Here is a 15858-nt window from a genome sequence, read left to right on the forward strand (position 1 = left end):
CACATCAGTTAGTAGTGTTTTAAAGACACAGCTGCACACACGGTCTGCTAATTTAGCATACTAATGCACCAAATACGCACACAGACACACACAGACACACACAGATACACACACACACACACACACACACACACACACACACACACACACACACACACACCAGACCTAAGCCATTGAGTAACATACATTCAGCAGACAGACCAATTTAAATAAATTAAAATAAAAGTGGCAAACAAGTCACTGATAAACTGCCAAAAAACACAACATAATGAATGACAGATGAGAAACAAAATCAGTTCAGTGGATCTGACAACAGTTCCAGGTGAGCTCTGCTAGCATAAATACATTTTTGAACTAACGTGAATGTTAAAGAAGTGAACCCAAGTGAGTGCTTGACCCCTGGCCCTACTCAACGCCTCGCTCGGTGTCTTTGTTTTGTTTTAATGATGTACATTAAAAAAAGGAGAGTAAGCTTTATTAATTTAATTAGTTACTTTTATTCTTTAACTCATTTAGCTACAAATAAATATTAGAAAACGTGCCTCTAAGTGCATAATTATTTACATTTTATACCCTGAGACCATAAATTATATTAAAATCAATAAAATAAAAGGACATATATATCTTATTTTTTAAGCTGAGATTAAGATGGCCACCAAAAATATGAAATTACAGCTAAATACAACTTTAAATGATAGTACCCGAGTAGGCCTGTGCTGGGAGCATTGCAAAAATTTCTAAATTACCTCAAATATACTGCACATTGGGCATTTCTGTACTGCAGTACCTTGTTACTTAAATGCATCCCATTCCAGGACATGACAAGATCAGCCTAGGTCTAAAGCAAGATTAAGACTAATGGCATACATAGCACACTAAATAGGCAACAATTACTTTTGAGTTAATGTCCTATTTTGCATTTCAAAATAAAACTAAAGATAAAAAGTTACCTCTATTGCATTAGTGCTGGAAAAGAAATTGAAATGCACATTAGCTCGCTACTATTGATAATTTATTTTTTAAACACGTATTCAAAATCTGTAGTTTCATTACTGTGCAATTACAGGTAATCAATGGGCTTCAGTATCACAGTGGACAGCGCCAGCACCATTTGACGCCCTGCACAGAGGTCATGTCTTTATCACTCACTGATCAGAGTCACTTGGGGCCATGACCAGTGTACCAAGCACAGCAAAGCTGCAAAGCTTATATTTACCAGGCCTTTTCTCTTTTACGAGCTGATGAATGTGTGTCAGCGAGGCACTTTAAAAGGAACTGAAGTGTATACACAGAGGGGGAGAAACATACTTTGTTTGTGCAACCAGTATCACTTTCATTCAAATACATAATTCAAGCAACTTTCAACTTCACTTGTGAGGTTGAAACGCGTTTGAGTAATATGCCAAGTGATGGACGTTTGTTTATTCTGGAGGCTGTGTGTGCATGGAAACCAGGCAAAGGGATAGATACAGTATGTGTATGAGAATCAGACAACATTTCACTACAAGACTCAAATACGCACAAAAACACAGGGAGAAAAACAAAGGATTGTGGGTTGTGTGTCAAAAAACACAGAGAGACAGCAGGAGTGTAGCAGGCAAGTCAGCATACACACAAGGGAAAGGAAAGGAGGTTTAGGCAGGAAGCAGTCATGCCAGGCAGGAAATTAGAGGTGCTGTTGGAGAGGGAAGGAGTAGGAACTGATGCCACCATGATGACCGTAACGATGCTTTAGAACACATGCAGGAGTACCTCAGCAATGCTTAGGGTGGATGAACAGGAGGGGAGCCGCGCCTGGTGCCGCGAGAGAGAGGAGGGGAGAAGAGAAGAGGTTTAACAGAGCCAAAGCCGGGTTGAGCGGGGCACAGAGGCACACAGAGACTGACGGGTGGAGCGGACAGCGCCCTCTGTCTTTCAGGAGGACATCTGCACGACAGCTCTCTGTGTGACTGTCTCAGGTAGGCCATGGCAGCCAAGGGCATGAAGGACAAGACAGGACAGGTCAGGACAGCAGGTAGGAGTTACATGGGGATTCATTCCCCATCAGAACAATAGGAGAACAGGTTTCACAGGAACAAAAAAATAAATAAATCACACATTAATGTAACATTTTCTTAGCCTCTCAATGCATTTTCCAGAGTTGTCATGTTTTTAAAATTGACCAGAGAGAATCCACATGTATCCACAAAGCTCTCACTACGTTCTGCTAAGGCCTTTCCAGAAGTCTGAATGACCAACCCATTCCCATTCCCACGGTGGCAGATCCATCCATGCATATCTGTGAAACACCAAGTTCCACTTGCACCACAGATAAACACAGGGTGTCCTTCAGCATTGGGACATGTTATAAGAATACCCAGGCAGGTTTCTCACTCCCAGTCTGTCCCATTAAGTCTAACTGATAAATTTTAAAATCACTACTGATACAGATATTTGAAAATCCAATAAATCTTCCTTTTAGACACACAAAACATAAACAGATTTCCCCAGTCCTTGCTAATGACAATGCTATTTATAACAATAATATTGTTTTGCTGTCACAGCATGTTGGTGATTACTCATTTATACACTACCCAACTTTATTGCTTTCCAAGCCACATGGACTTTGCAAAGTGCCCTCTGGTGGACAGACTATGCAACATAACCATTAATAATTCAGTTAAAGAGTGTTTCTACCATCTCCATTGTTCTTTTACATTTCTCATCAACTGGCTATTATAAATGCTGATAATGATTTCATGTTTTTCACCAAGCAGAGGGTGAAAGCAATAGTAAAAAAGCACATGAGAAGAAAATGAATTAGCGACTGAAAAAATAAATAAATTGCAAAACTCAAACATTTAAAACAGGACAGAAACTGTGGTCTCCAGGCTGAAAGGCTTCAAACCCCAACACCACCGCTACCATGGCCACACTCATGCCAAAGGACACCTTTTGCATGTCTCTGCAACACCAGGGATGAAAATGTGTTCAAATAAATGGTTGCAAAACTAGATTTTCCCACTACTTTGTATGTCACCATCCTAGACCAGGGTACTTTGTGTAAAAGCAAATATCAGTGTGATATAGGCGATGTATAACACACTCATTTGCTGTTGACTATACACTACTCGAACACAAAGTTTTATGTCACATATAGTAGAAGAACTGAATTCACCAGAGGTGCCATTTGAACTGAAAAAGAATGCAAACCTGACCACAACACAGTAAAAATGTCAGTTCTACAGTCAACACAGATGTCAGTCAAGGATCCAACATGCCTCCAACTGCAGTTTCACATCACATGTGACCTACTGTTAAAAGGACTCCGTAAGCCAAAAGCACATGGGGAATAAATGAGGCAGTGTAATTTATTTCTACCGTCCCCAGGTATCACCTGTTACTGCTCCACTGGGGTCACCCATGATTGGTGTATTTTTATTCAAGCTGTGGTACAACACTTTAATAACAATCCCTTCGCCAAAAGGCACATGAAATTTTTTATTAACTCCCCTAATGAAGCTAGAAGGAGGTTATGTCTCAGCCTATTTTAGGGTGATATTTCAAGACGGTGCTCATAGATTATCCAGTTTATCTTACTTTAGAGACACTGAATCATTAGATTCATCAGATTTCAGAGATCAGATTAATTTGATTTATTAAGCTGATCACGTGCTAGTCGGAAAGCCAATCGCTGTGTCTATGACGACTGCTCTACAGCCTTTCATTCATGTGCTAGTTTGCCAAAATATCCCAAACAAAAACTGCACATAAACGCAGCCATCTGGGTTGGCTGTTTGTTTCTGGTTGAAGAGCCTTCCAGCTATGACATATCACTGGTAAACCCATTTAGAAGTATTACATCTAGTCCCCAAATAATGCCTAACATGAAAGCAAAGCTCAGTATGAATTATTAGCAAAGTCATTAGACAATTCCTGACTTTTCCTCATGAATCAGTAACATTTCAGATTATATAATAAATAGCCTTTGTAAAGCAGCACTGTCAAGGAGATGAGCATCTCATCCCGCCTAATTGAAATGCTCTACATTCACAGCAGTTGCCCTTATGTGGCTCACAGCTCAGATAATGGACACTGGCAGGAAACCATAGGAGGTTACAAATTGAAACTCAGAAGTAAACTACACAAGGTTTTCCTAAATACTGTAGCAGTGAGGTAGGGCTCAGTTCACTAGCATAGACTGAATACATCTATCCTCTTTTTTCCACCCCAGAATTTTTCTCTACCATCTTCTATTAAAATGTAATTATATGTATATGATAGCAGTTGTGTAGACTGTTAGATGAGGGCTGTTTTTTGAGTTTATTGTGGTGATGGAGGGTTTGTCTCAAGAATATGACAGTGTTTTGTAATGAAACTGGGTTACATAATCATCCCCAAGATGTGACAAAGTTCCCTGTTAAAGTACAGCAATACAATGCTAGCAGATAGATCTCCCAACATCAGAATGTTATATTGCAATTAAACTCTTGTGATCTACAATTTTTTTCTATGAAAAAATTAAGGTGTTTTATAAAATAAAGACTTTCCAGTATAATACTGTCAGGTTGTCATTACACTGTTATTTTAGGTTCTTTCCATCTCAAATCATCGAAGGCTTTCTGCTCGACCATCTCTGATTTGCTTCAAAATTTTATGGTATCCATCCATCGACCATTAATGATTTCTACTCAATTTTATCTTCATACATCAAATACATTATAAGATATATTTTTCAGCTCCCATGCTTTATCAGATTTTGAAATCTGAGGCACAAATCTCAAATCTATTAAAGATAAAAGTCTAAACTTTTCACTGGCCTTTCTTACCATAAAATTGAATCATATTGCCAAAAACAGCTAGTGACAATTTCTGAATATGCTATAGGTATATTGCACAACAATAAAAAAACATACTCTACATGATTTTAAGGTTAACGTCAAAATATACTAACAGACATTAAAAAACGCAAAAATGTAGCATTTTCATATATTTTTTGCTTCTCTTGCAGCATTTGTTGCAGGCAGCATGCCGATCTCCTGATTGATGCTTACTCGTATTGCGTCAATCACACCATGTGGACACAACAAATCGGCTATATAAGACTACTCTCACGAAATAAGCTACCAATTTTTCATTACTCTTTTTTTTACTTGTCAGTTGTTTTGCTATATTTATTTGTATTTACAACAAAATTTGCTGTGGTAGAATACCTAGAAAAGTATCTGATATATGAAATTTTACAGAAATCATTATCTAGGTCCAAATTTTAAAGCTCAGAAATTTTAGTCAAACAAGCTCATTTGAGATGGAAGATAAAATATTACTCTTGGCCCAGAGATGTCAGTCAAACGTTAACACTGTTCTCAGGTACAAAAACACTTCACACTTCACAAACCACACGTCTGCAAAAATCAAAATGTAAACCCTCCCAAAATGTAACAATGATCATAACACCTCTTAGGTAATAATTTTAGATTAAACAATAACAATGAGTCTTTGCACTCGCTGAAGACAAAAAAATAATGTAATGTATTATATAAAAACATTGTTGTTTACAGAATTTCTTTTCATTAAAGGCATCAATTTTTTTACAGCACAGCCTCTGTTTATTTGGAAAATTTTAATAGTGAAACGCAAACTAATTTCTTCAGAAACCATCTTACACAGCACTTTAAATAAAGCCATCAATGGGCAGCTAGTTCCCAAATTTCTGTGTCGTCATTTGGTCAGATTTGGAGACAAGCATTTGAAATCATTTATGTGAAAATGGGGTTAATAAATGTCCCACTGCGCTTCATATACACACAGTGTTATTCGCTGGGGTTAGTGGTTCCCTCATCTCTGCAACAGAGGTAAATGTGAAGCTAGCATGACTAGTATTAATAGAAAAACAAGGTGAAAGACAATGTTAACATCAAATATTTCCAAAAATATTAATAGGGACAGTAATAATATTCATGCATCAGAATGCCGCCCAATCAGTGCTGTTTCATGTTCATATATTTTAACTGATACATCGGCACTGCAATGCACTGAGCACCTCTTAACCTCGTAACTGTGTTTGTAGTGTTGGTGCCTTTTGGATCCTTTTTGGACCTTTGGATTTTGCATCATTTTAATGCAATTATCTAAAAGCAATGTGGCCATCCAAACATTCTGTGCTCAATTTCTAAGAGTGTGAATGTGTTATTTAATTTAGGTCTAGTAGGTGCACCTTGCTAATCTGTTTACCTCATAACTCACAGCTCAAGCAGAAGTCTAGAAACTAATGGGTGACATCATCATGCTGGATACTTTTTTTTTTAGATACAGTTTATAATTTACTTACAGTTCAAAGTATGAAAGTAAAAGAAGAAGAAAGGAGAGAAAATGTAACACACTTAGAGTTTCTGGGATTAGATTACACATACGTGAGCTGAATTATAGATTTAGTTTGGTTGAAGTAAACATTTTTTGAATGATATCACCAGCTGATTGTGCAGGTTTATGATGAGCTGCTTTCTTTACTTGTCAAATTAAACTTTCCTGCTGTCACTGCTTTAAAGTAATTTCAAGTTTTGTGCTTACAGTTTCAAAACAGAGTTACTAAAGAAAAACAAAAAACAAACTCTGCTCTCCAACAGCTCCCTTAAGAATAACTAATATTGGGTAAGAGTCCACACTGGAAAAGCAAAACAACCAGTAGCCAGGCTGACCCGGAGCATGTGCTGTGTGCATCTCTCTTGCCCCGGTCATTCATCACAGCGCTCCTATGGCCATGTCTACATATGTTAGAAATTAACGAGCTACTGAGTGAATTTTCAGAGAGCGTGGCATTAGCACAGCTGATTTGACAGGCCTGTGTTATACCGCTTACCAGTCTCCCCCGCTTCACATTCCCAGCCCACATGGTGATGGAGCACGCTCAGTACAGCTGGTCAGACAACTCATCCAGTCTTCTTAATGCCTTTCCTGTCTGTCTTTCTGTCTTCTCTTCCTGCTCTTGTTCTGTCCCGCTGTTCACAGCACTTGTACGCTTTCTATTCTCCCTCGACTGCCCTAAAGGCAAACGCTCTGAGTCAGTGGGCGTGAGTAACTCGAGACAAATATAATATCGCACACAGTGCACGCAAACTTCACACATGCAGATGCGTGTCTGCGCTGCATGTGCGTAGAATACATGATAATTTAAATGGATGACGCTAAAATATACGCTCCTGAATATCTAATAATCTCGATAACAAAAGTGGAAAATCCGCCGTGTGTGCACATGCTCTTTCCACACATGAACAAGCACATTCGACTTATTTTGATTTAAAGCCTACAGCAGTTTGACCCAAATGGTCAATGGGTTCCTGGAGCCAAATAAAGGCAGGGAGGGCCAACTGTGTGTACATTAATCAGAGACAAAAGAGCACTTTCCTCTTGGCCATAGCTACTTTCATCTGGTCTCTTCAACACTCACACTTATTACAATACAGTCTGTTCCCTTTAAGCTTTCTCAGCCATCCTTCTGTACCTGACATTTTGCAGCACAGTCACTCCTCACAGCTAAATAACATCAGTCTACCTTTTTCATCCAGTTACTGAAGGCTGTTGTGTCTCTTCTGAACACTCTGACATGCATGTTTCTACTTTCCTTAAGGTTACATAAAGACCGGATTAAGCAGGTTTATAAAAGGGAGAAAGAGTAGACAAAGAGTCTAAGGGTCTCATTTCTCAAAAGCAAAAAACTGTCAGTATGATGTGAATATTTTAGTGTCTCCAAAGTGAACCAGCTTTTTTCATGTATTTTCTAAAATAAAAAAATAAATCTGAAAATCCAGTGCAGCAGTCAGTATTGTTTTGTCTGGTTTCAATACACAGACACTTCTAAAACAGACTCATTTGAAAAGGAAACAGGGATGACGGATTCTGTCACTTAAAAAAAAAAGAATATTTCAATATTTCAAGAAATGTGATTTCTTTGCTTCAGCAATATAACACTATCATTTCTTCATGGTAACAACAGCCCTTTACGTTTGGCCCCAACCCTTTGGTGACCATACGACTATTAGACAACCTAAAAAGACACCAACAAGCTTCCCACAAGCCTCTTTAAAAATGTAACATGCTGCGGCTTTGCTATAAATTACATAAACAACATAACACAGGCTCATTAGTAATAATTAGAGGTGCTGAAAGGTGAAATATCCTGTATTACTTTCCATCTTAAAGCTAAGCTAATCAGCTACTAATCTGCAGCTTTGTATTTATAATGCAGACACATCAATTTAAAACATATCTATAAGCAAGAAAGCCAAAAAGCTTTCATATTTCCTGAAAATTTCCAATTTATCTTTTAACAACATGCAATTTTCCGGATTCATTTTTAGTCCTAATGTAAGCTGTGTTTTTTGGTCATCTCTTAGTCCAAACAAGCACAAAGAGGCAGAGCTCTATTTTATCCACAGGTTCTCACAGGCTCTACAAAGCATAGCCTCCATAATGGTGCCATTATTTTCACCGTACCTGACATTTAGCTATTAGTGGCGTCATTCTCCACAGTTACATCAGTATCTTGCTGCTTCTCCTTGTCAACTATATAAAGCCATCATGGATTTCTGAAGGCGCTGCTTCCACACTTCTTCATCCATATTGCCCTCATTTCCATTTACAGTAGTGCTCCAGCTAAGCTGCTCTGTTATTGCCTGGAAGGAAGCACATGATAACTCCAGGGACAAGGAATAACAGTAAAGGCATCGGCATCATGGGGTTTCTGATTCCTGTTCTGCATAAATTGTAAGGTGCTTTGGATAAAAGCAGCAGCTGAGGGAGGAAGGGAAATGTGGACGGAGTGTCATCTACTTCTTAAGTGACTGACTGACTGCTGGAGTGCAGAGCCCTATGAGATATTGTGTCGCTTACTCATACTCATCATCCTTTCTTTGTCTTTTTATGTAACTGCCACCGTCCAACACGACAATAACACCACCACCAAAACATGAGGCACATAAGCCCCTTACTCTTTATCCACACTCTGCAGCCCACCGCTAGTTTAAGCTAGTCAACAGTATCCTACATTACTCACCCTCCTACCTCCTAACTAATCCATGGCCTGACACTGTACCTCCTTCAGGCTTCAGCTTCCTCATCAACAGCAGCACACATGCACAAATAACATTTGCAAAACACAACGCTGCACACGCAATATATCCACCCCCCATGCCCACTCAGCTAATAATACAAAATCCTTCACTTATTAAACATGGACACAAGCGACCTCCGCACACACAACCCTCCACACTCAAAACCTGTAAACACTCTCAGATATGCAGGAGGAAAGACATTACTTACCATCTTCTGCCTGGAGTCGAAACAGAATGAGCTCCCCAGCACATGCACACACGAACACACACTTTTACACACTCGCTAACTGTGAGAGGGTGAGTGAGGAAGGGTGAGCAAGAGAGTGAGAGAGAGAGAGAGGGAGAGAGAAAATGCGATAAGAAGGGAAGGCAGGAGCAGGAAAGATGCATAAGACAGAGAGAGTGGTGAGGAAATGCAACAGCCAGAGAGACAATGAGGAGGAGGGTGAGGAGGAGGGCATATAGCTGCACATACGCTGATGTGTGCTGTCCTAAATTGTACATGCATGACTGAGGTCTGAGTGTGCAAACTGCTGCGTTATCTGTGTGCGTGTTTATGTGTGCGGGAGTGTGTATTTCCCACGAGCCTTTCTGTTGAGGGAAAATGACAGATGTGACTTTCTCCTCTTCACGATCCGCTTTCTTTCTTGCATCTTTCAACTTTATTCTGCCTCCTTCTGTCACATTCACACTGATTTGAGATGAGTGAACCGGGGGAGGGGAGAATGCTGAGGCTAATATGAGGTGAGCTACCGGACTCAACTTCTGGGATGGACAGATGAATAAAGACTGACAAAAAGACACAGGCCAAAATAGCTGAACTGTCCTTACTGTTCACTCTGTGTGCATTTTAATGTACTTCCATCACCCTTTCGCCACCTCCTACTCTCTCCCAGTCCCCTGTCCTCTCGAAGTTATTAGCTATCTATCCCTTTCACTCCCTCCCACTCTTTTCTTCTCTCCTTCTCTCTCCTTTCGCCTTTCATACTTTCTCACTCACGCCATCATAAATCCTCCACACCTCCAGCAGGCCAGAAGACGAGGAGTCACATTTATGAGCCTTACTGCAACGGAGGAGGACAATAACACATATCTAGCACTATTGCCGCTTTGCCGAAGACACACACACACACACCAGCAGCCACACAAGCGGTCACTACTGTCAAGTTAAATCAAACATAATAAAACTTTCAGTAGAACACAAAGGCATATAAAAAATCCTATCTATCACTTGTGCAGGGGAATAAACCTTAAAAGAACGACGATACGAGCTGTAAAGAAGCGGCGGAACGTCACACTGCGCCTTCGCTCCAACAGTAAAGTATCTCGTAACACTCTCGCCCACTGCAGCATACAGTAAATGGTCAAATGTAGTAGAGTAAAAGAAAAAGGCATTAAAGCAATCAATACATTTTACCTGTACTATGTGTGCTTTTATCAATTAAGTTTTATTAGGATCTTCATAACAATGTACTGTACTTTACCATCTCCATTGGAAAATCTGTCCTGGTTTGACATGCTGGACACGCATTAACCACTTCCATAAAAGAGCAGGCTGCACGCAGGGCAGCACCACAGCCCACACTGAATATGGGATTTGTGAATGGCAGTTTTTAATACCATCTCTAATCTATGTGGCACAGTTATTGATCCTAACTCTTCACTTAAAGGTCACAGGTCACCAAACTCCATGCTCAGCATATTATCCTCATCTGAAACAAAACTACAGCCATACGCATTTAACTGGCTTTAACTGAATTTTTAACTTTTTTATTTCACTTTTACTTTCATTTTTAATCACGTTCTGTTCTAAGTTGTGATTCATTAAAATGAACTGAGGCCATTTTCAGTGATGCTTTTTCTTTCTTACTTTCTTTCACATTACACTTTTAATGAATCCTGTAACTGCGTGAACTGGATAAAGGCGCTAATGACCGAGTGGCAATATCTGGGAACTAAAAAATGAAGCCGAGGCAGAAATGCAAGTGCAACTTGAAGGAGACTCCCATTGTAAAGTCAACAAACACACAGATTCTCACTTTTTAAAAATGCTCAGTTTTGCAGCACAGAAAATGAAGCACGCTTACAGCCTGGTACAGAAGTTTTCATACTGTAAGATTCTCTGCACTCATGTAGAATACTAAGCATTGCCTTACTGCTTCAATATGTTATTAAGGTGTTAAGTAGAAGCCAGAAGCTGCTAATAAAATGCACTTGAAGTCAATGTCAGACTGTGGAATGCTCAGAAAAATGCAAAAAAACCCAAACAAACAATCCAAGGCTACATATCAGACTCTACAGGCCTTGGTTAGCTTGTTAAATGTTAAAGTCTATGACGGCACAATTAGAAAAAGACTGAACAACTACGGCTTGTTTGCAAGGGTTTGTCGGGAGAAAAACAAAACAAAACAACAACAACAAAAAAACATGCCAGCACAGCTTAGTTTTGCAAAATTGCATCTGAACAAACCACGAGACTTCTGGAACAATGTCCTTTAGACAGACAACACTAGTGGAGATGTTTGGCCATAATACACAGCACCACATTTGGTGAAAACCAAATAAAGCATGTCAGCACAAACAAACTATCCAGCACATTAGTGGAGGGATGGCGATTTGGGCTCATTTTGCAGCCAGATGAACTGGACACCTTGCACTCATTGAGTCGACCATGAACCCCTCTGTATACCAACGTATTCTACAGTCAATATGAGGCCATCTGTTCAACAGCTAAAACCTGGGTGAAATTGGCAGCACCAGCACATCAACAGCAGAATGGCTGAAAAAGTACAGAATGAAGGTTTTGCAACGACCCACTCAAAGTCCAGACCCTAAACCAACTGAAATGAGGACTTTAACAGCTAATACGCACAAACCTCAATGAACTAAAACAAGGTTGTAAAGAAGAGTGGGCCAAGATTATGTGAGAGACTGATAAAGTCACATAGAAAACAACTACTTCAAGTTATTGCTGCTAAAAGTCTAAAACCAGGCGCACACACACCTGGATTCATCTTCACTGTACCAAACTGAGTGCAGATGACACACAGAGACACACCTGCATACCCACACTGTACCACAAACTCTTACCTTTGGACAGTAAAGAGTCATATCTCCTGTTCAGGGTTAGAGAAGGAGAAATCTGCCATACAGGCTTACAGATCATTGATCTGTCACGCATAGAGCCAGCTGAGCTGACACTATAATGGGGCATTCGCATACAGCCAGGGCATAAATCATTCATGTCCTGCTGACAGATCACTTCAGTTTGTCAGTGATCCTCTGTCACTACATATTTGCAAGTGATGATGCTGTGATCTGAGTACAGACTAGGTCCAGGCCAAACTGCATGTGCATTCTTTTTTTCATGCTCATGTCACACATCACGTTAACACGTGTATTTTAACTCCTGTCAAACTCTTGCAAGGGACAGATTATTAAGACTGTTGAAAGCCAAGCTACCCAAAAATAGAACAAAATCAAAGTAGTTACACTAAAAGGAAAAAGGTGTGGAAAATTCAGATGAGTGCTCAACAAACAAACAGCTGATGATTAAGTCAGAAAAATAAGAAATGTGTCATTTTAACTTTGTAATCAAACATGAATTTATAAATATTAGACTCGTTCCAACCCAAATCAGCCAATTTTTAGAACATTTTCTGCTCGACCATCACAAAATTTTATGATCCAAAGTTTGAACATATGAGTGAAATTTTAGTTTCATATATCAAATACTTTTCAAGAGAAATATATATATATATATATATTTAAAAATGGTACGTCGACCCACTTTCAGGCTTCTTTTTTTTCCCCACACTGAAATCTGCTGCAATGTTTGAACACGCATATCTCAAAAACTCTTAAATATAAAAGGCTGAAATTTTTACTGGTCTTTCTTAGCTTCAAAATGAATCAGAATCTGTAATTTAGAACAGATACATAAAAAAGTCTGAATATTGGTTAGTTAAAATATGAAAAAACAAACCAAAAAACATCCAGCACTCCTGCAAAGTTCCTTATTACAGCACACACTAATACAGCAAAAGACAACTAGTGACAATGTCTGAATGATATATAGTTGGATTTCTCATAAAATCTCATACTGTAAAATAAAGCACGTCGAATACTTTTTAACATGAAATTTTTAGGACACAAAAATGAAGAAAACACCATTTTTATTTAAATTTCATGCTGTATTAAGCTAATATGACGAGTTGTGTTGTACCACAAAAACAAAAATATTGATAGATGGCATAATCTGAATATAACACTGTTCTAGATGGTACTATAATGACAGCTATGGACAAATCAGAGATAATGGAGCGGAAACGGTGTAAAAATCGAGTGACCCAGGTCTTGAAAATGAATATTACGCACATATTTAACTATATTATTTTCTGAGCTATAGTTAGAGACTGGAAACTCCATACTTTTACTCTATTTTGACAGACAATCTGAGAATTTTATTTTTGTTGTAAAACATATTTGCTCAATACAACAAGAAAGTTGAATGAAAATGTAACTTTTGTTTTTGTGATCATGACAATTATTTAATATATGAAGCTGAAATTTCCCACCAATCATTATATATGTATAAACTTTGCACCATAAAGCTTTTGTGCAAATTGGAGAAGGTTGAGCAGAAGGCCCGTGTTGGTTTGAGACTGAATGACCCATTATTTCTTTCATAAATTTGTCTCTCTGAACCTTCAATGAAGATGTTTTTCCCATTTTCCACAATCAACTGGCTAACTAACAGTTAACTGGTAATTAAATTTACTGTAATTAAATTGATTGCATTCGTGTGTACATTAATATTCCCTGTTGGTCTGCAGCAGTGAGCTGAATGTCAAATATCCATGGTGAAGGTTACCGAAGTGGTTTGGGATGCAAAGTGACTCATGTCCTACATTCCAGAGGAGGAGGTGATTTCCATAAGCCCTGGCTTTGGCTCCAAAGCCATACATCAAACCACTAATTAAAAAAAAAAATGCTATAGGACCAGGGTGGAATGAGGCAGTGTCCTCTAGGTGCTCAGCCAGCACCTGTGCAAAGGCACCACCTGAGAGAGAGAGCATTGACTATTTTAATCAAAATAAATACCCAAATCTGACAAGCTGATGGGATGTTTGGAACAGTATACAATATATTGACGGTAAATAATATTAGCTCTGGAAAATGCGTGGCGATCAAGGTGAAAGCTCTGATGGAAAGGGGAGTGTAGATGTACAGTAAGCGCAGCAGCCACTCTAAGGCAGGAGTATTATTTTAAAAAGGAGGTGAAACTTTAATTCAATACTAAAATATTCAACTCAATAAGCATAAAGAGCAAGTCTAAAAGAACTACTGGCAATAGCGCCAAAAGACTGCAGTGATTATAAAAGTCTTTTACCAACAAGAAAACAACCTCACAATGTAAATGAAATATTACTTCCTAGTTTTTGGTGCTGAGTTTTGAACAATCAACTCAATCTACTGATAGGTAATCAATAAATGAGAGTGTGTAAGAGCAGCACGAAGTAAATACTGATTAACCACTTCTTACTTTCCTTATTGGGGAATTTTAGCGCTTTTATTGGACGACTGATGAATCAGTGAGAGGAGTATTATACTGGATTATCAAGGTTACATTAGATATTGCTTCAGATATCGCTTCCAGTCAATATTGGCAGCAAATGTGATGCTACCCAGAAATCAAACAGAAATGATTTCAGACACTTTGAGTTCAGCCAAATGTTCATGCAGAAATGAAACCTGCTGTGACTGCTGCATAAAACACAGAGAATCTACTTACATATCAACTTGCTACAGCAACAGCTCCAGGGATTTTAAGAGACTACGTCTTTACAAAAACCAAAATAACAGCAAGAAAAAAACCTCCAAAACTTTATACAAATGAACATAAAAAGCCTAACTAACTAACCACTTAAGTGAGAATAAGAACAGGAGACACAACCCCAGAAAACACTGGCAAAACACACACACACACACACACACACTTGTCAGCCATCCTCTGAATCAAAGCCCTATCTCCCATATGGTTCATTAATCCAAACTCACCGTTACGTAACTGTACTAAATGCTCACAAGAGTGGAAGGGTACAACTACTCTCCGTACATCTTGTGCATGTGCATGTGGCATCTTTCTGTGTGTGCACAAGTAAGAAACCGTATGACAGAGACAGAAATCTGGTTACACGAATGGTTTGTAAAGTTGCTCCTGGGCTGTATGCTGTGTGGGGTGTGTGAGAGCAACACAGACACCTTCTGTCTGGAGGATGCGAGTCAAAATTTATTACATGCAGTGTCTGTGTGCATTCCAAGTTGCCGTGCCGCAGCAGACACACAGGCCTGACCATCAGTTCGTTCCACACTCTGCACTTACGCACAGACTTTATACTTAGCAGCAAATCCTTGCGTGCAGGATCCAAACTCACACACACGGTGTTGATGTGCACATTTAAAAGTGACTTCATTATTGCAAACATATTTGCTGTCCCCTTAAAAACAAATAAGACTGCATGCATAGTGCCATAATTTGACAAATGTTACCTGAGCTTAAAGTGCTAACACACCACCTCTGTGTGTATATATGCATGTTTCTATTTGGCAAATAATAAGTGGCCCTTTTGCTTCTGTTTCGCTCTGTGAGCTGAGGTGTCCGATTGGCATGTACAGAAAAAGCAGCAGCAGCTCGGGCAGTGACAAGATTAAGACCTACTTCATACCTTTTCTTCTCAAAGCCACCACACAGCCTTGCCAACAAGAC

General features: G+C 39.0%; 1 protein-coding gene across 5 annotated transcripts in view; it reads right to left on the bottom strand.

The window, feature by feature from the left end:
• The window catches only part of gphnb (gephyrin b), a 112735-nt gene that overhangs the window by 23268 nt on the left and 73609 nt on the right, over positions 1-15858 (bottom strand). For 2 of the 5 annotated variants that reach the window (XM_039598509.1, XM_039598508.1), the window contains exon 9: positions 1753-1794. The exons of the other annotated variants lie outside the window; for them this stretch is intronic. In XM_039598509.1, the coding sequence (XP_039454443.1) occupies positions 1753-1794 (42 nt within the window). The remainder of the gene's footprint in view (positions 1-1752; positions 1795-15858) is intronic. 5 annotated transcript variants of the gene reach the window in all.

The sequence above is a fragment of the Oreochromis aureus genome, linkage group 15 (assembly GCF_013358895.1).
Source record: "Oreochromis aureus strain Israel breed Guangdong linkage group 15, ZZ_aureus, whole genome shotgun sequence".
NCBI classification, from domain to species: domain Eukaryota; kingdom Metazoa; phylum Chordata; class Actinopteri; order Cichliformes; family Cichlidae; genus Oreochromis; species Oreochromis aureus.